We start from the raw sequence: 19,209 nt of genomic DNA, 5'->3' as shown, positions 1-19,209 counted from the left end.
CCTGCATTTTTGCTTTGAATTTTTCTATCTGGGGATGCCAATCCTTGCTCAAAGCCCTCTTATGAAAGATGGGCAGCCCAAGGTATTTAAAGGAGGTCCAAGATGCTGAAGCTGCAAAGCCTAGACATCTGGCTATGGAACTTGCAGAAGCAGCTGAGATATTCCAGCAGTATATATGACATTTACCCTTGTTTAGTTCACTGCCCGATACTTTACAGTAGTCTTCCAACACTTCTTTAAATTTGATTGCAGAGTGTTGAGTTGCAGCCCCCAGCAACAAGGTATCATCTGCGAAGAGGGCATGGTTGATGCTCTTAACCCCTCTTGCTATGCACAGGCCAGCTATATCTTGGTCTTGTTGCTTCTTGTTTAAATAGAAGCTGAGGACAGAGGCCTGCAACACAAAGAGGAGGGGTGAGAGGGGGCACCCCTGCCTCAGCCCTCTAGAAGCTTTGAAGAAGTCAGCAGCCCTGCCATTCACTAAAGGCGCAATCCAGGGTTCCGAAATACAAGCTCTGATCCACTTGATAAAATTTTGACCAAATCCAAGCTTGTGCAAAACAACAAACAAAAATCTATGTCTTACACGATCAAATGCATTAGCTAGATCTAGTTTAATGACCATACCTTTTTCTTTTCGACGAAGGCTGGAATGAATCGCCTCTTGGACCAGGATGAAATTATCTACTAGCTGTCTGCCATGTATAAATCCACCTTGATTCTCCGGGATGATTTTGGGGAGAATTTTCTTCAACCTGTTTGCTATTACCTTGGTAATCACTTTATATCCAATGTTACATAAGGATATAGGGCGGAATCTATTAAATGAGTTTGCACCTTTTTCTTTAGGGATGAGGGCGAGAAAAGTTGAGTTTGTGCAGCCTCCAATTTTCTGACACTCTTGGGACTTCTGGATCATTTTAAAGAGCTCCTTCTCAACTATCTGCCAACAGGTCTGAAGAAATCTGGGCGTGAAACCATCCGGTCCCGGGGCTTTGTCGGGTTCCATTGCAAAGAGGGCTTCCCTAACTTCATTTTTGGTGATTTTGCCTTCAAGGGCCTGGTTCATTTTAGATGTGATGAGGTTGGGAACAACATCTAGCAGATTGTCGTTTTGGCTAGTCTCCATGTCCTCACTATACATCTTCTCAAAGTGATCTGAAGCTGCCTTCTTAATGCTGGCAAAGTCCTTTAAGGTGCAGTTTTCTTTTTTATTTCAGAGATAGAATTACGGCATTTCCTGGCTTGAGCCTGCTTGTGGAAAAATGAAGAGTTTCGATCGCCAGCTTTGAGCCATAGACTCCTTGACTTGAGCCTCCAAAATTCTTCTTCTGCCAGACAAGCCTTATGGAATTTTTGCTGTAACTGAGATTCCTTGTCCAGCTCTTCTTTGGTGATTTCGGCAGCTTCTAGGTGGAGGTGCTGCTTTTCTAGGTCGCTTTGGATTTTTTTTCTGTCAACAGCGGGATTGGGCAAGGTCTTAACCCAGCCTTTCAGCATAGCTTTTACTCTTCGAAGTTTTTCCTCCCAAACAAAAAAAGGGGAACCCTTGACTGGATCTTTCCAGCAATCTCTGACCTTTTGCATGAAGTCTGTCTCTTTAGTCCATAGAGAGCTAAATCTGAAAGGGATAGGCCCCAGATCCTTAGAAGTCAACAGCTCTAGGCTAATGGGCTTGTGATCTGATACACTGCTATGGAGAATACGCATTCTAGTCTCTAACCCAAGAAGCAGGAAGGAACTTTGAACAAAAAATCTATCAAGTCTTGCCGCTATGTGACCCGGTCCAACTCTCTTATTTGACCATGTGAACGTGCCAGTAACCGGCTTTATATCTAGCAGGTCCCAGTCTTGCATGAGGTCTTCCGCCCATTCTCTTGCCGGATCTCTGACTATGCTACCTCCTCTTTTTTCTGTTGAGAGGAGGGTGAGGTTTAGATCTCCAGCTATGATTATGTTTTCCAGATTCTCTAGATCTGCCAGACTTTTGATGGAGTCCCAGCAATTTTTTTTCTCACCTGCATTGTTAGGAGCATACACATTGAATAGACAAATAATCTCCTTGGATTCTAAGTGCTGCATTTTTAAAAAAATCCAATGGGTATTCAGGGACTCAGAGATTAATGAAAACTTATTTGTGTTCCAGAGTGACCCAAGCCCTCCCGATGCTCCACGGGCAGAAATTGCATGCGCTCCACTTTTATTCCAAATTTTTTTGCTTGCTTGGAGGAAAGTTGTGTCCTCCAATTTAGTCTCCTGGATGAGAAGGATATCTGGGGCTTCCAATCTTATTAAACTATTCATTGCTTCTTCCTTAGCTGTGGTGCCCATTCCCCTACAATTCCAGGAGACTATCTTCATCATTTATTTTTGCCTTGATGAGCTCCCTTGGAGCCCTGGGATTGAATCCTCGTCATCTTCGGGGTTTTTGCTAGGAGTTTCTCTAACGTTGGCTGGCTGCCCTGAAGCTTGTCCTTATAAGTTTCTTGTTCTCTTTTTTCCTTTGCAGACTTGCGTCCTCTTGTAGATCTTCTAGGAGAAGACTGGGATTCACCTATTTCCCCTTCTTCCTCCGATTCCTCAGACTCTTGGGTTTCCTCCTCCTCTTCTGATATCCTCCCTTTGGATCTCTCTGGTACACTTTTGGTGGAGGGGGAGGCTTTAGCTGGAGAGGCCTCCTTTGGGATTTCTGTCTCCTGGGTGGTCATGATTTCAGATCCAAGGATCTCGAATTTATTCCCTTGGCTTTCCATGGATGGTTTCTAAGCAGGACCCGCTTGAGGAGCTTTAGCATTTACATTTGCATTCTTCTTGTGAGAAGTTTTGGAGTGCTTTGCTTAGTTCCATCCATCTTCCTTCCCTTTTTCTTCCACCCCTTTGGACGGACAATCTCTGGCAAAGTGTCCATAGACGTGGCACTTCCGGCATTTGAATGGCAGCTGCTCATAATCCAGTTTCTGTACATGAGTCCAGGGACCTACAACTATTTTGATGGCCTCCGGTAGTCCGACCTCCAGATCTACCTCCACACAGATTCTAGCACAGTCATACTGATCTTTGCTGTTGGCCTTGTCTATAAATTTTCCAAGGGTATTTCCTATGTGCTTCAAAGATTCCTAGTTCCAGCAGTGAACTGGGAGATTGGGGAGTCTCACCCACACCGGGACCGCTGTAGGCACATCCAACATTGGATTGAAGTCTGGCGTCTATTTATTTAAATACAAACCTTGAGGGCCCATGAAGTAGGGGCCATTCCTGAAAATGAGATCTTTGTCCTCTTTTGCAGAGAATTCAAACAGAAAATATCCTCTCCCGAGGAAGTAAGAGGTTACCTTGTTTTTTATCAAAGGTGCCCAGTTCCTGGCGACCCAGTTCTTAGTTGATTTCGGGGAAGGCCAAAGTCCTGTAAACTGACCAACCAGTGCACGATCTGCCAGAGACAAGGCTACTTGGATCGGTCCTTCTGGCGGAAGGGCGATCTCAGGGATATCTTCAAGTTTTTTCACAAACTTTGCTGCTTCCATGCATTTCTTCTTGGGCAGAGAGGCCAACAAGGTTTTGAAGGCCTCAACGGCGGAAGGCGAAGGAGGAGAGGGAGGCCCCTGTGGGGGAGTCAGCTCCTCCATGAAGAGCTAGCAGATCCAGCCAGGCCGGCCGCAGCCTGTAGTAGAGCCCTCGATGGATGCTCTCGCAGGTTCAGAACGCGTGGAAAGCGGACTCGCATGCAAGCTTCAGATTGCGCAGAATGCCTGAAATCATCTTTTGCAGCGTACAAAATACCATATTGTTTTGTCCCATTGACATACCTTAGAATCCTTTTTGTTTTTTGCCAGTGTGTTTCCCTGGGTGTCTCCATGAACCTTGACACATGACTCATTGCATACATTATATCCGGCCTAGTGGTGGTCAAATACATCAAGCTGCCTATCATGCTTTTGTATAATGTCGGATTGACATTGCTGCTGCAATATTCTTTGCTCAACTTCAACCCCATGACAGTTGGAGTTAGTGAGGGTTTGTTGTTCTGCATATTAAACCTCTCCAAAATGTCTGCTACATACTTTACTTGAGAAATCAAAATTCCATTTTCTATTTGCTTCACTTCTATGCCCAAAAAACACCTTAACAACCCCAAGTCAGTGACTTCAAATTCATTCTTCATGACTTCTTTGAAATCAGCGATGAGAAAATCATCACTGCCTGTAAAAATCAAATCATCTACAAATAAGAAAACAATAAGAATCTTACTACCACTCTCTTTGATGTAGAGAATAGGCTCACCATCACATTTTTCGAAAACATTGTCCAACAAATAAGCATCTATCCTCTTATACCATGCACACGGTGCTTGCTTCAGCCCATAAAGATATTTCCTCAACCGATACACTTGTGTTCTTGACCTTCTACCTCATAACTAGGTGGTTGCGCAACATACACTTCCTCTTTCAACACTCCATTCAAGAACACTGATTTTATGTCCATTTGATACACTTTCCATTTATGTTGTGTGACAATTTCCACAACAGTACGCACTGTCTCCATCCTTGCGACTGGCGCAAACGTCTCCACTTAATCTCTTCCATGCTACTGTTTGTATCCTTTGACAACTAACATCGATTTATGCCTTTCAATCTTCCCCTCAACATTTCTCTTTATCTTATAGACCCACTTAACTCCAATGATTTATTTTCCTTGTACAAGGTTCACTAACTCCCATGTGTCATTCTTTTATATTTCTTCTATTTCTTCCTCCATTGTTGCAACCCATTTTTCTTCTTTGACTGCATCCTCAAAATGGATTGGGTCATCTACATGACAAAACAATGAAAATAATGAATTTATACCAATGCTACTATCACTTCATATTGCTCATAAATCTCATTTAAATTTATGAATTTTGGTCTTCTTGTGCTTGCTGAATATGGGCTTGACATGTCACTTGGTGTTGCACTTTGCGGCGTGCTTGGAGAAGAACTTGCTTGATTGCGTGGCACTGTCCTATTATTTTTTGATGGTGTTACTTGTTTCCTGCATTTATGCACTTGAATAGGAGTAGAGGGAGTCACTGTTGAGGAATCACTTACTGTTGTCAATTCCTCTTTGTCCTCGTGTGGTATACATTCTTTGACATTCACTGTTTTCTCTAAACTTCCATCCCATGCTTCCTCTTCTATGAACTGCACATCTTTGCTGATTATGACCTTCTTGGTTGATGGATTGTAGAGCTTGTATGCCTTGGATTCATCACTATATCCAAAAAATATGCATTTCTCCCCCTTGTTGTCCAACTTCTTCCTCAACTCATCCGGGACATGTGCATATGCCACACATCCAAAGACTCTCATGTGAGTGACACTATGCTTTCTTCCACTCCATGCCTCTTCAGGAACCACATTCTTGACACTTTTGGTTGGACACCTATTAATGATATATGCTGCACAAGTGACAGCTTCAGCCCAATAATCATTTGGCAAATGCTTTGCCTTCAACATACTCCTTGCCATTTCCATAATGGTCCTATTCTTCCTTTCCGCGACACCATTTTGCTGAGGTGTATACCTTTTTGTAAATTTCTTGTGAATTCCATGCTCCCTACAAAAATGAAGGAAATCATTTGAGATGTATTCGCCACCTCTATCAGTCCTAAGGACTTTGATGTAGTGTCCACTTTGCTTCTCAACAAGAGATTTGTATTGGTGAAAGTGCTCAAACACTTCACTTTTCTATTTTAGGAGATAGACCCATGTCTTCCTTGTGTAGTCATCTATGAAGGTCAATAAATAATGGCTGCCACCAATTGATGGTGTCTGCATTGGTCCACATAAATCTAAGTGGACAGTCTCCAAATGTGCCTTTTCCTTTACTAACTTTCCTACTGAAATGTCTCTCTAGGTTGCTTGCCCAAGATATATCATTCACATAGGTTGTCTGGTTTTTCTATGAGTGGAAACCACTTCACCATGCCTTTCCTATGCAACAAATTCAAACCTCTGAAGTTGAGATGAAAAAATCTCAAGTGCCATAACCAATTTTCATCTTTGACCTCTGCTTGAAAGTTTACTTGTGTGACAACTGTATCTTTTCTTCCATCCTCTTGTGAGTTCATTGATAGTTGTGCTTGTGCACCTTCTTCTTTCAAATCTGATCTTATCTTTAGGGAAAACATTCTATTGTTTGTCATCTGAACCTTTGTAATCAATTGTCTGCTTGGAGGCTTATCCAAAATTGTGCACTCATCATTCTTGAAAAAGACATTGTAGCCCTTTTGCATGAGTTGTCCAATGATTATGAGATTATGCTTCAAACTAGGGACAAAGTAAACATCTGAGATGTACTTCTTCTCCCCTTTCTTTGTTAGGATATTAACTCTTCCTTTTCCCATGACAAAGACTTTGCTAAAAGTCCCTAATGTCACTTTAGATTTCACACTTTCATCTAGATTGGAAAACATTTCTATGTTCCTTGACATGTGGTTGCTACACCCTGAATCTAGATACCATATATCACTTTGTTTTTCTTGTGCTACATTACAAGCTAAAAACATGTTATCATTTTTCTGATTTTATTTTGTGAAATTTACACTTGGTTTTTTACTAATGTCATATTGCTTCTTTCTACATTTATTTGCATAATGACCATACTTCTTATAGTAATGACATTGGACTTGAGATTTATCATACCTTTGACCTTGTGTTTGATTTTGGTTTGGGCCTTGACTTGGATTTTGATTTCTGCCTCTTCCACTTGAGCTTGAAGGGATGCTTCTTCCACCTCTGTGTGGGCTTCTTCCTCTTCCCCTAGCATATGATCTTCCTCTGCCTCTACTTTGACCAAATGAAACTTGTGTCTTGAAGGCATGCTTCAATGAGGAGCTTGTTGCTTTATTCAGTCTATGTTCATGAGAAATCAGTGATGCATGAATCTCATCCACTGAGAACTGTGAGAGATCCTTTGTCTCTTCTATGGCCACAACACTAGCATCAAACCTTGCTGGAAAACTTCTCAAAACTTTCTCAACTATTCTCCTTTCTTCAAGTGCCTCACCATGAGACTTGATTTGAGTAATCAATCTAATTACGTGTGTAAAAAATGAGTCTACATTCTCGGATTCTTTCATACAAAGTGTTTCAAAATCTATCCTTAGCATTTCTAGCTTTGTTGTCTTCACTTTTGCCATGCCTTGGTAGGATGTCTGGAGGGTGTGCCATGCTTACTTGGACTTTGTTGCTGCTGCAACCCTTAGGAAAATATTTTCATGAACTGCTTGAAAAATCTAGAAGAGGGCTTTTGCATCCTTCTTCCTATTGTCCCTCAACAAATCCCTTTCTGGTTGAGACAAGACATTGTATGCTGCTGCATCTTCTGGTTCTTGAAAACCATTCTCCACCAAATCCCAAATGTCTTGAGAATAAAATAGGGTCTTCATTGTAATAGCCCAATAATCATAATTTTTCCATTAAACTGAGGTATCTGAGGATTAGTCAAGATTTTTCTTGATGTTTCCTGAGCGAAAAAAACTCTCTACCTGTTGGTAAATACACTTCAAAAATCTGCCCTCAAAACAATTTTTAATTGCTAGTAAAAACACTTGTTTTTACACTAACAGAGTTTAACCTGCTCTGATACCATGTTAGAGGAGAGGAGTCCGGCTCAGAAAATGTTACAGGAGAGGAGTCTGGCTCATAAATCGGTTACGGCAAGACAAATATTCAGTTGAGGCAAGTAAATCACAACTACATAGAGACTTAATTAAAACAGAAATTAAACGCACAACAAAACAGAGTAAAAACCAAATGGTTGTCGTAAATCTAATCATGAAGGTTTAAAGCCACATCGCAACAAACCAAATTTTGGATTATATTATAAAGCATATGTAAATGCATTCGCATGACAAATTGGAGGTTGTTACTCCAAGTAAACACACAAAAAATCGTATTGCGCTTTACGCTTTACCAGGGTTTCGAAGTAATTCTCCGTAAGACTTGTTTTAATGTGCCCATCAATATTTCCTCCACAATTTTCTCCTCACTACCTCTGAGACTTACATACTCGACTCCTCTCAAGTTTCTAAACCAAATAAAATGAATTTTACATTCATATTTATCCAAAACACACATTGTTACTCATTAATACATGATAGAAAAAATCTTTGAGGAATTTTCTGAACTTGTTGAGGTTGTGGACTGCAACTAAGAGTTGGCTAGTAAATGTTTCACCCATATATATTTACCAACCCTCATTAAGTGCTTTAACTCTATGATGTGTTGTGGAATGGTCAATGATGTCTTCTGCTCAAACTTTAGTCCTTCCCCTGCAAACAAAATTGCAACCTGCAAAATACTTCTGACAAATACGGCTATTGTAAGAGTGTTTAACATGGTGGTTAGGATTAATTTCCCAACAAGAACCCTAATTCTGGTCTGCAGAAGAAGTAGCAGAGGGAAGAGAGTTTTGTGGTTTCGGTTCAGATGTCTGAAGAACAACATTTTGGGGTTTCGTTTCAGATGTGTGAAGAAGTGAAATAGAGGGTCCTTGCTACGAGGTACCCACTCTTTTGTGCAAAACCTCTTTCATGAATCTAATTTCAATTGCTTAAAGGCACTGATTTTGATCTTGGTTTTCAAATAATTCTCGTCGTGCTTCTGCCCATAGTTAGGTTGTCACCCTATTTCCTGCCCAAGGACTTTTGCTTTTGGAGGAATCCACACAAAAGGAAAAACAACATGAATGAAGGTAAGTGATTTCTCGGAGCATGACTTTCTCCTTTTCTCTTATTGATAATTTATTAATTACCTTTTTTAAATATTTTTGTCCAGCAAAATAATTGTTTTATTAGCTAAGTTGAAGATGATAAATATGTCTTTTGTCTCATACTATGTAGATCTCGTAAATATTAATAATGAAATTTCAGTTCCAAATCACTATAATTGCCCTATTATGCTTTTCTTATCATGTGGGCCGTCTGTTGTTAAAGACTTTCATGGGTATGTGATTTTCTTATCATGTCGTCAATATTAATAATGAAATTTCAGTTCTAGATCGCTGTAGTCGCCCTGCTACAAATGTTATTGTGCTTTTCTTATCATGTGGGAAGTTTGTTGTTACATACGGTAATGGGTTTGTGATTTTCTTATCATGTTTATCTGTTATCTAGCTTTTAGTTGCCTTTGATTTTATTATAGGCTACATATGCATTAATTTTATTGTTTTATAAATGGACTAATATATGGGGAGGATAGGTGAGGATCCAGATGTAACACAACTTCAACGAAGATGGGAAACATGCGATGAAAAGGGTTATGCAACCAATCCCAGATGGAATATTAGGCACAATTTTAAGACCACCATTTTTATCTATTATCTAGTGTTAATTTCCAGTGATTTTATATTCTATTTCTACATTAAGCTTATTTTATTATGAAGGGATTAAGTTTATTGTTTTATAAATGGATAAATAGATGGGAGGATAGGAGAGGATCCAGATGTAAAATTCATCATCTCCACTGGTCACAACTTCAATGAGGACGGGTAACAAGTGTAGAAAACCTAGGTTTTTTACAATTATTCTCTTAAAAACTACAATGCAAAGAGTCTACAAGCCTTGGTATGCTGGTATGTATGTGTCAGACTAGGAGGCAACTCCTAAAATGTAATCGTATTACTCATTCAGGTTGTTCATCATTATATACAAGAGGGAATGACTGTTCAGTTCATCTCCCGATGACTCTCCATTTTCTCTATTATTTATTTACACTAATTACAGTTGTTCAGCCAATCCCTATGATTAGGTGTCAACATTCCCCCTTTTAATCTGAAGGGATGTTAGTGAGTCCAAGCATCGTTCTGAATCTTTCAAGTTTTTCTCTTCCAAGCGCTTTGGTGAAGATGTCTGCAATCTGCTCATTAGTGCAACAACGGCGAAGATGGATTGTTTTGGCCTCAACATGATGTCGAATCATATGATATTTTCTATTGATGTGCTTCGTTCGATCATGGAACTTTGGGTTCTTGGCCAACTTTATTGCCGAGGTATTGTCAATCATGAGTGGAGTTGATTGTACTTGTTTTACCTGCAAATATTCCAGAATTTTCCTGAGCCACACAATTTCTTTTGTGGCCTCAGCTGCTACCACATATTTTTCCTCTGTTGTGGAATCTGTTGGAAATGATTGTTTACGTGATCTCTAGGAGACGGCTCCTGATCCAAGACTTATAGCATAACCCGAAGTAGATGCCCCAGTTTCTTTGTCTCCATCGAAGTCTGAATCACAGTATCCAATCAAGTTGAAGTCGTCCACCTGTGTATACTCGATTCCAAAGTCTTGAGTTCCCTTCAAGTACTTTAGAACTCTTCTTTCAGTAGACCAATGTCCCTCACAAGGCTTTTGCATAAACCTGGAGAGGATTCCAACAACAAACAAAATTTCTGGTTTGGTAGTAGTTAGGTAGTTGAGACTTCCTACAAGCTGTCTATACTTTGTTGCATCCTAAAATTATTTTCCTTCAATGGATGTGAGCTTTAAGTTTTGTCACATTGGAGTAGTCATAGGATTGCATTCAATCATGCCAAACCTGTTCAACAGATCTCCAATGTACTTCTTTTGAGAAAGGAATATGGACTTCGGATGTTGAGTTACTTCAATACCAAGATAGTAATGAACATAGCCCAAATCAGTCATTTTAAAACCTTTCCTCAATTTCTTCTTTATGGATGCAATGTAGCTCTCATTTTTCCCTGTCATCAAAAGATCATCTACATATACCACAAGATATAAAACTATTTTTCCAACCTTCTTGACAAACAAAGTTGCATCATCAAGATCATAATGTTTGAAATTGAGTTTCAGAAGATGCTCAGTTAGTTTTTCATACCAGGCTCGTGGTGCTTGTTTGAGGCCATGTTTGGTCAATTTAGAGTGTCCTAAATTGCTATATTAATTGTCAATCCGGGAGTCGTAAACTGCTGAAGTGAGGTGCACTATATATGCAAGATAACTGATTTCTTACTTTTTGTCGTTTTTTATTTTTGGTTTGTTTTTGGGTTTATCTTTTGTTGATTCCCTAATGTGAGATGGCAATTCTAAAAGTCAAGTATGGATATAAGTGTTCAAGGCAATGGTGACCTTTAAAATGATTTCCAAACTTCAAAATTTTCAAAAAGGTTTTAAAACTTGCAATGATGAAATCGATTCCTAAGAGAAAATAAAAATGTACCAATATTCTAATTAAACCAAACAGTGAGCTAGTGACTATGAAACCCAGTATCCTTGCTGTTGTATAAAAAGAAACTGAACTCAAAGAAATTCAAAAACTGCAAGCAAAGTAAACTAAATCATATTACATCAACTCATATTCTGACCCCTCACCATTCGACTCGCTCTAGCTTTAGGAGGTAATCATAAACAAATTGAGCAATCTGATATCTAATTTGCATAAAATGAAACTAATATTAAACTACACACTCATACTCCAATCCCTCACCATTTGACTCGCTCTGGCTTTAGGAGGTAACTGAAAATGACATGAGCAATTCAATAACTAACTTGTAGAAAAATAAACTAATATCAAACTACGCATTCATACTTCAATCCCTCACCATTTGACTCGCTCTGGCTTTAGGAGGTAACTGAAAATGACATGAGAAATTCAATAACTAACTTGCAGAAAAATAAACTAATATCAAACTACGCATTCATACTTCAATCCCTCACCATTTGACTTGCTCTGGCTTTAGAAGGTAACTGAAAATGACATGAGTAATCTAATATCTATCTTGCAGAAAAGTAAATGAACAAAATTGAAAGAAATAAACAGTGCCGAAATTAGAACTAAGAAAATAAATCAGCAGAAGGACAAGATAATTCCATGTCATTAGTCATTATAAAGTTATGTGCAAATGCCCAGGCTGCCTATTAGAACCTGAAATAAAGACATTGATTAGTTAACAGCATTAGAAAGCATAAAAACTATGGACAGCAATCAACATGAATACCATAAGCAGTGCAATATATACAAGTAAACAATTATGGCATCAGGAACGTAAAGAAATAAAGAATGAAACTATACATCAGTTAACAAAACCTTGGTGTGTATAGGGGCCCTCTGCACAACCTTGGCCAATCAGCAATCAACCACGAATTGAGCTTATAAACAGTGTCTTCTCATGTATTAAAATGCAGTCATAACATAAAGATAAAGTCACGGCACAGTGGGCTCGTAAACAATCAAAATTACATTCAAAAAGCTAGCTAATATGCGTATGAGAACACTTTATTTATAACAGAGGATGACACAACTACTTTCCTAAAATCTGCGCTGATAAAAAGACACGTGAATAACCACGTCCAGAAATCTAGCATTATGGTAGCCGTGAAAATTAAATCCAAGGAGGGTGGCTGTTAGATTCGGTTCATGGAGCAGTCCACAGGTGTTAACACGTCTCCTGAGATTTAGGAACGGCCACGCAAGTCTTCACGTGGTGAAAAATAGAGTTCTGCCACCGTAAGACTCTTAGGTTGACCACCGCTTGACTGTCTTTGACCACGGCCTTCTGTGAGGGATTCGGCTGAACCAATAGGACACGGTCCATGTACACATCAATTGCAACTTGCCCATGTGGCTGGATTCACTTGAAGACACTTGTAACATAGACTTCAACAAAAAGGCTGCGGAAAGTTGAACTGGCTGCGGAAAGTGACAAGATTCCGCAGCTGAATGAGCAAAAATCCAGATCAAATAGCAGACACAAGACATAGTTAGGAAACTTTTTTATATGCTCTTTTTAAACTAATATGCAATGATTTGACAGCTTAGGAGGTCTAGGTAAATGGAAAAAGGCTAGAAAGATGTATAGGGAAGATGCAAGTTTGGGACTCAACATACCCCCACTATGAAGGTGTTGCATGTCCTCATGCAACCAAAATTTTGATTATCCTCCCTTTTAGTCCATGTGTTCTGAAGCTTCTGCCAGTACATCCAGTCCTCTTCTCTTCTTCCATGGTGCTACTACCATCCTGGGCTTCCTTATCAAACATCTGAATTTGAGGTTGATTAATTCCCTACTTAACTTCCTGCACTTTTTCTTTAATTTCTTGTTCTTTTTCTGCCACAGTCCCAGATGTAACATAGCGTTATCATGAATGATTTTGTCCACTTTGTTTTGCTCCTTTAATGCTTCATTTTCTTGTTTAATGTGCCTGTTTAAAACTTCCAATTCAAACACTTCTTGTTTCAATGATTGGACTTGTGCTTCTTGTGCTATGTGAGGCAGAGTGGATGATGTGCTCAGGCCTGCAGCTATCTTCTCTAAGAATTCTAGATAATCATACACCTCTTTCTGATTTGGATCTATTTCGGGTGTTTTCCTTGGGCTGACCTCAAAGTCTTGTTGAGAAGGAAGACTAATTTCTAACTCTGGCCGAGAAGGACTTATATCAACATCTGGAGGACTGGTTTCAATATTTGGCTGAGGATGAGGTGGGCTACGGCCAGCTGGAGGTTTCTCGGGTGTTTCCCCACCCAAGTCAATGAAGTGGGGTCCTTTTACTTATGTTTTCCTCCACTTTCCTCTAAGCCTGCTGCTTCTTTTTAAATACTGTGGGCTAGTACTCTCTTCTTCCATACTCTGTTTTCCTTCTTCTTTCTTCTTGGCTATAGCAGCTTGTTTTCAAAGATGCACTAGTCTCTCAGACAACACTTGATAGTATTCCTCTACAGATGGTTATGGTGATTGGTAGACATCTTCTATGCTTCTTTTTCATTTCAACTTTCTCTGTTTTCTATCCTTAGTTCTTTCCTCCTTTTCCTTTTGACCAACTTCTTTAGTTTTGCTAATAGGAGAGTCTTGAATTATTGCACTTTTCTCTTTTCTCCTACTCCTTCTTGGTGTTTTTGGTGTACTGCTTTCAGGTGCCTCAGATGGCTCTTGAAAGTAGTTTCTTACTAAAAACCGTTCCTAGGTATCTTTGTTTTTCTTCAATTGGTCTTCAATTAGAATCCTCACAAGCCCATGATGATATAAATGAGGTTCTATGTCTTCTATGTTCTTTTGGACTGTTGTGCACATCTTTTTCAAGCTCAGCAATAAGAAGTAGGGCAGATTAAGGGTTTGGTTCTCTAAAAAGTTCATCAATAACCGAGTATGATACATGTACATTGCTCCAAAACGGCCTTCACAAGTAATGAACTTTTGAATGATTAACAGTAAGCTGGCCCACTCTTATTTTAATGCATGAACATGAATTCCTTTTGTGAATACAGTTACGTCCATACCTGGGTTACGTAATATGACTCTCCAAGCCTGCTCGTCCAAACTCTTGTTTTTAAACCAGCGTTCACCTTCCTGGGGTAGGTCTGTAGCAGCTGCTATGGATGCTTCAGTGACTGTGAACTTAAGGTCTCCAATTTCCACCACCTGGCCATTAAAAGACCTTGCAAAAGCTTTTGTTATCTCCTTATTGTGGCCTTTAAATTTTTGAATGAAACGTAGCCATTTTGCCTTCTTCAGCAAGTCTTTTACTTGAGGGTATCCTTCTAAGAACTTGGGCCCTTCCGGTTCTGCCCTCAATAACCGACCCATCCTTTCCTCTGTTTGAAATTCAACTGCGTGTGAGGGTTTAGCAGAGGTAAGACAGCTAGGTTACAGGGTTTATGGAGAAGAAAACAGTGGCTAAAAATGGAAGATGGAGAACAGGTAACGGGAGTGTTCAGGAACTGTAAGCGGAAACAGAGGATAGGCAGCCGAGGTGAGTTCACGAAATGGAGTGGAGACGTATGTGAACGAGGTGGTAATGTAGCCATGGCTAAAATGGCAGGGGAGTGAAGTGAACCCGGAATTTTTAAACTGAACGGCTGCGTAGGGGATGTTAACACGTTTATGAAATGGCTGCGGAAATTATGCGATGGAGAGGAGCCGTAATTAAATAGGTCACATCTCATGATTACAAGTGGGGTGTGAAAGTGCAGTCAACTACGAGTTAAACCCGAGAATTAATCATGAGACCGTTTAGGGAATAAATGCATGGTTCATGGAGGAATGTCGTGGAATGGTAATGGAGCTATCGTGGTAATCATTGCATATAGTGGAGCTTTAAGGTTTAATAACTATGCAAAATTGTGCCTTTGATTGCTATTTGAAAGAAATTTTTACTCATACCTTGGAATCTTTGCCATTTGTTGTCCATTAGCCCTTAATCAACTGCTCCTTATTGATGCCTTTAGATGCTCCATGTCTTCATAATATATGCTCAGTCATACCTGCATTTTCATGATTATTGAACTAACATCTTGACTGTCAATTTTGAAAAACAGCGTGGTGGCTGCGGAAACTGATTCCAGTTGCGGAAACTGATTCCAATTGCGGAAACTGACACAGCAACCACTTGGATGAATAAAGATAGTTAGATAATAACTAACTGAATGGAAATGGTCATGAAAGAGACTTTTATTGATGAAATGGAGTGGAGTGGAATGTAAATGAAATGGAGTGGAATGAAAATGAAGTGAAGTGAAAAATGGGAAAGAAAGAGAGATTTACTTTTGGAAAATATAGAGTGTCAGGTGTTCTTGATTTTCACTCTATATTTTCTGTATAAGACTGCCAATCAGTGATTGGTTTTCAGGCTTATACAAAATTATTATTATTATTATTATTTTTCTTTTTTTTGACAGAAAGGAACAAAGGCTAGGCTAGTGGAGAAGAAGGATTCTTCTTCACCAGCCTTATTGCAGAATTCTCTTGAAAATTTTTGACAAATTCCTCTTTTGAGAGTGGCTTATGATAAATCTTTAATCTGTGGCCATTCACAATAAGAGGAGTTTGAAACTCATCAATGGTCTTGATTCTTACCGCTCTATTGCTAAAGACTTTGTCAATCTCATATGGCCCAAGCCAATGAGTCTGAAATTTTCCTTTGAAGTCTTTAAACTTGGAATCAAATAGTAATGCCCAATATCCCTCTTGAAAATTTTTCTCTTTGATGTACTTGTCATGACACTTAGCTATTTGATGTTGAACTAGATCAGTTCTTAGGATTGCTTCTTGTCTGATCTCATCCAGCTCATTCAATTGCTCCATTCTGTGCTTTTGGGCTTCTGATAAATTCATCCCCAATTGAACTGCCATCTTGAAAGTTTTGACTTGAAACTCAATGGGGAGCAGGACTTCTTTCCCATAAACAAGTTCATAGGGAGAATGTCCTGTTGTATTCCTCCATGTAGCTATGTAGGCTCATAAGGCTTCAGGAAGCCTTTCTGCCCAATCTCTTCTGTGTAGATGAACATTTTTGGTGATGATGCTTTCAATAACTTTGTTTGTGGACTCCACTTGGCCATTTTCTTGCGGATCGTAAGGAGTAGATTTTCTGTGCTTGATTTTGTATTCTTCCATCAGCTTCTCCATCATGTTGGATGTAAATTGACTTTCCTGATCTGTCACAATTTCTCTTGGGACACCAAAGCGAGTAAAAATATCCTTATAAAGAAAACTAACAACTGAATTTTCAGTAGCAGAAAGTAATGCTTTGGCTTCTACCCATTTAGTGACATAATCAGTACATACCAATATATACTTCTTTTGTTTAGATGGTGGATTAATGGGTCCAATGGAATCTAAAGCCCATTTTTCAAAGGGTTCGATGAGTACCTGTGGTTGTAATGCCATTTCATTTGAAAGAGTCAGTCTCCCTATTCTTTGGCAGATGTCACACCTTTTGACATATTCTTTCGTATCTTTGAAGAGGGAAGGCCAATGATATCCTAAAGAAAGGATTTTATAGGTCGTCCTTTTGTCAGCAAAGTGTCCACCGCATGGTTCATCATGACATGACTTGAGGATGTCAGGCATTTCATCTTCCCTAACAGATCTTCTGATCACACAATCTGGCCTTGTTTTAAACAATTCGTTAGAAATCCATGAATATTTTGAACTCTCCTGAATAATTTTTCTTCTTTCACTAGGAAATAGATGTGGAGGTAGTTTCCATGTAACCAAATAGTTAGCAATATCTGCATACCAAGGAGTCTTAGTAGTTACTGCAAATAAATATTCATCTGGAAACTTATCCTCTACAGGAGAATCTTCTTTAGTATTTTGGATCCTAGACAAGAAATCAGCTACTGTATTTTGTTTCCCTGGTCTATCCAACACAGTAATATTGAATTCCTGTAAAAGTAAGAGCCATCTTGTAACTCTACCATTAGTAACAGGTTTGTTCATTAGATATCTAATCGCAAAATGATCAGTATGGACAAAATTTTCATAGCCTGTTATATAATGTCTAAACTTATTGATTGCATGAACAACAGCTAAGAACTCTTTTTCTGTCACAGTATAGTTCAACTCAGTGGGAGTCAAATTTTTACTGGTATAGTAAATGGCATAAGGAACTAAATCCTTTTGACCCAACACAGCTCCTAGAGCTGTATCTGAAGCATCTGTAGAAATATGGAAAGGAAGTTTCCAATTTGGCCCTCTCAAGATGGGTGCTTTAGATATTCTTGTTTTCAAAGTTTCAAATGTTGATTGACAATCAGGATCCCATTTAAATTCACAGTCTTTTGTAAGTAATTTGAAGAGTGGAGATGCTATTTTGGTGAATTTCTCTATAAATCTTCTATAGTACCCAGTAAATCCCAGAAAACTTCTAACATCTTTTTGACAATTTGGAATAGGCAACTTGGAGATGACTTCAACTTTTGATCTATCAACTTTAATCCCATCTCCTAAAATGTGATGTCCTAAAACAATACCTTTAGTAAACATCATAAATCATTTTTCATGACTCAATGAAAGGTTTGTTTATTTACATCTTATAAGGACTTTTTCCAAATTCTCTAATGCCTCTTCAAATGAATTACCATAAACTGTAAAATCATCCATATAAACCTCTACACAATCATGGAATAGATCAGAAAAAATTCCTAGTACTGCTCTTTGAAATGTTGCGGGTGCATTACATAATCCAAAAGGAAGCACTTGGTAAGCAAAAGTTCCCCATGGACAGGTAAATGTGGTCTTATCTTGATCTTCAGGTGCTACCTGAAGTTGATTATAGCCACTAAAACCATCCAAAAATGAAAATAACTTTTTGCTTGCTAGAGTATCTAATACTTGATCGATAAAGGGCAAAGGAAAGTGATCCTTCAAAGTTTCTTTATTCAATTCTCTGTAATCAATGCATACTCTCCATTTACCATTCTTTTTAAGTACTATAACCAAAGGAGAAACCCATCGGCTATCTGAAATTGGATAAATGAAGTTTACATTGAGTAGTTTTTGGAGCTCTTCTTTCACTATCTCCCTAAGGTTTGGATTCATCCTTCTCTGAGGTTGTCTGATTGGTCTACTATTTTCCTCGATGTAGATGTTATGAATGCAAGTCTTAGGGTCAATACCTTTCATGTCAGTATACTCCCATGCAAATGCAGTAGAATGTTTTTGCAAGATTTTGGTTAGCTCTCTCTGTTACTTTTTCCAAGTTTTTGTTGATACTCAATGTTTTACCTGGAAAAATCTCAATGGCGGAACTACCAAACTCTTCCATAGAGTAAAGAGACATTTGTCTAGATGATAGATACTCAATATCAGAATCTAACTGAAATTGTGTGTGGTCATATTCTGAAGATGTTTCAAAATTTTCTAATGTGTTCAAAATTTGACTATCTTCACTGATTTCAGAAATGGTAAAGACAAGTTGTATAGTGTCCTCATCATCGACCCATTCATTATCTCATACTTCTATAATTGCTTTTGCTGGAGGATACAATTTGAATTTCTTTGTCGAATTACCATCAGAAATATACATATCCCCAGATCTACAACTGATAAAAGCATCAACTGTGGCTAGCCAAGGTCTTCCTAAGATGAGTGGGTGCCCTCCTAAATTACTCTTGGGAGTTAAAATCATGAAGTCTACTGGATATTCCCAAGAATCTAAGGAGACCGAAATATCTTCTAATATACCATCTGGTTTGATAATTGATCGATCTGCAAGTTGCAGTAGAGTAGGTGTAAAAAGAAGATTAGGAAGTTTTAGTTGTTCCATAGTCTGTCTACTCATAATGTTGATAGCAGCCCCTAAATCAATCAAAGTATTTGGAATTTCTACCCCATTTATATGTGTTTTGACAATTGGAAAACCGGGATATACATACTTCTGCATGGTAATTTTTCCTATCATGATATCTGCAATTTTTCCTACCAGGTGGATT

At 38.8% G+C, this 19,209-nt stretch overlaps 1 protein-coding gene across 1 annotated transcript; it reads right to left on the bottom strand.

The window, feature by feature from the left end:
- Window positions 1–1,191: 1,191 nt before the first annotated feature.
- Window positions 1,192–2,082, bottom strand: LOC149173765 (uncharacterized). Its single transcript, XM_089426821.1, has one exon. The coding sequence runs from the start codon at window positions 2,080–2,082 to the stop codon at window positions 1,192–1,194; it is 891 nt and encodes a 296-aa protein (XP_089282947.1).
- Between the last annotated feature and the right edge of the window lie 17,127 nt (window positions 2,083–19,209).

Source organism: Pinus tabuliformis, chromosome 4_2 (assembly GCF_031772625.1).
Source record: "Pinus tabuliformis cultivar Carrire ecotype Pingquan chromosome 4_2, CPIR1, whole genome shotgun sequence".
In the NCBI taxonomy this organism is placed as follows: Eukaryota; Viridiplantae; Streptophyta; class Pinopsida; order Pinales; family Pinaceae; genus Pinus; species Pinus tabuliformis.
Note: the sequence above shows the minus strand (reverse complement) of the source record. Positions and strands in the feature narration are given on the sequence as shown.

What these genes read in the sequence shown, in the direction of transcription:
- LOC149173765 (XM_089426821.1), bottom strand. Translation starts at nt 2,082, where the DNA reads ATGCAGCACTTAGAATCCAAGGAGATTATTTGTCTATTCAATGTGTAT.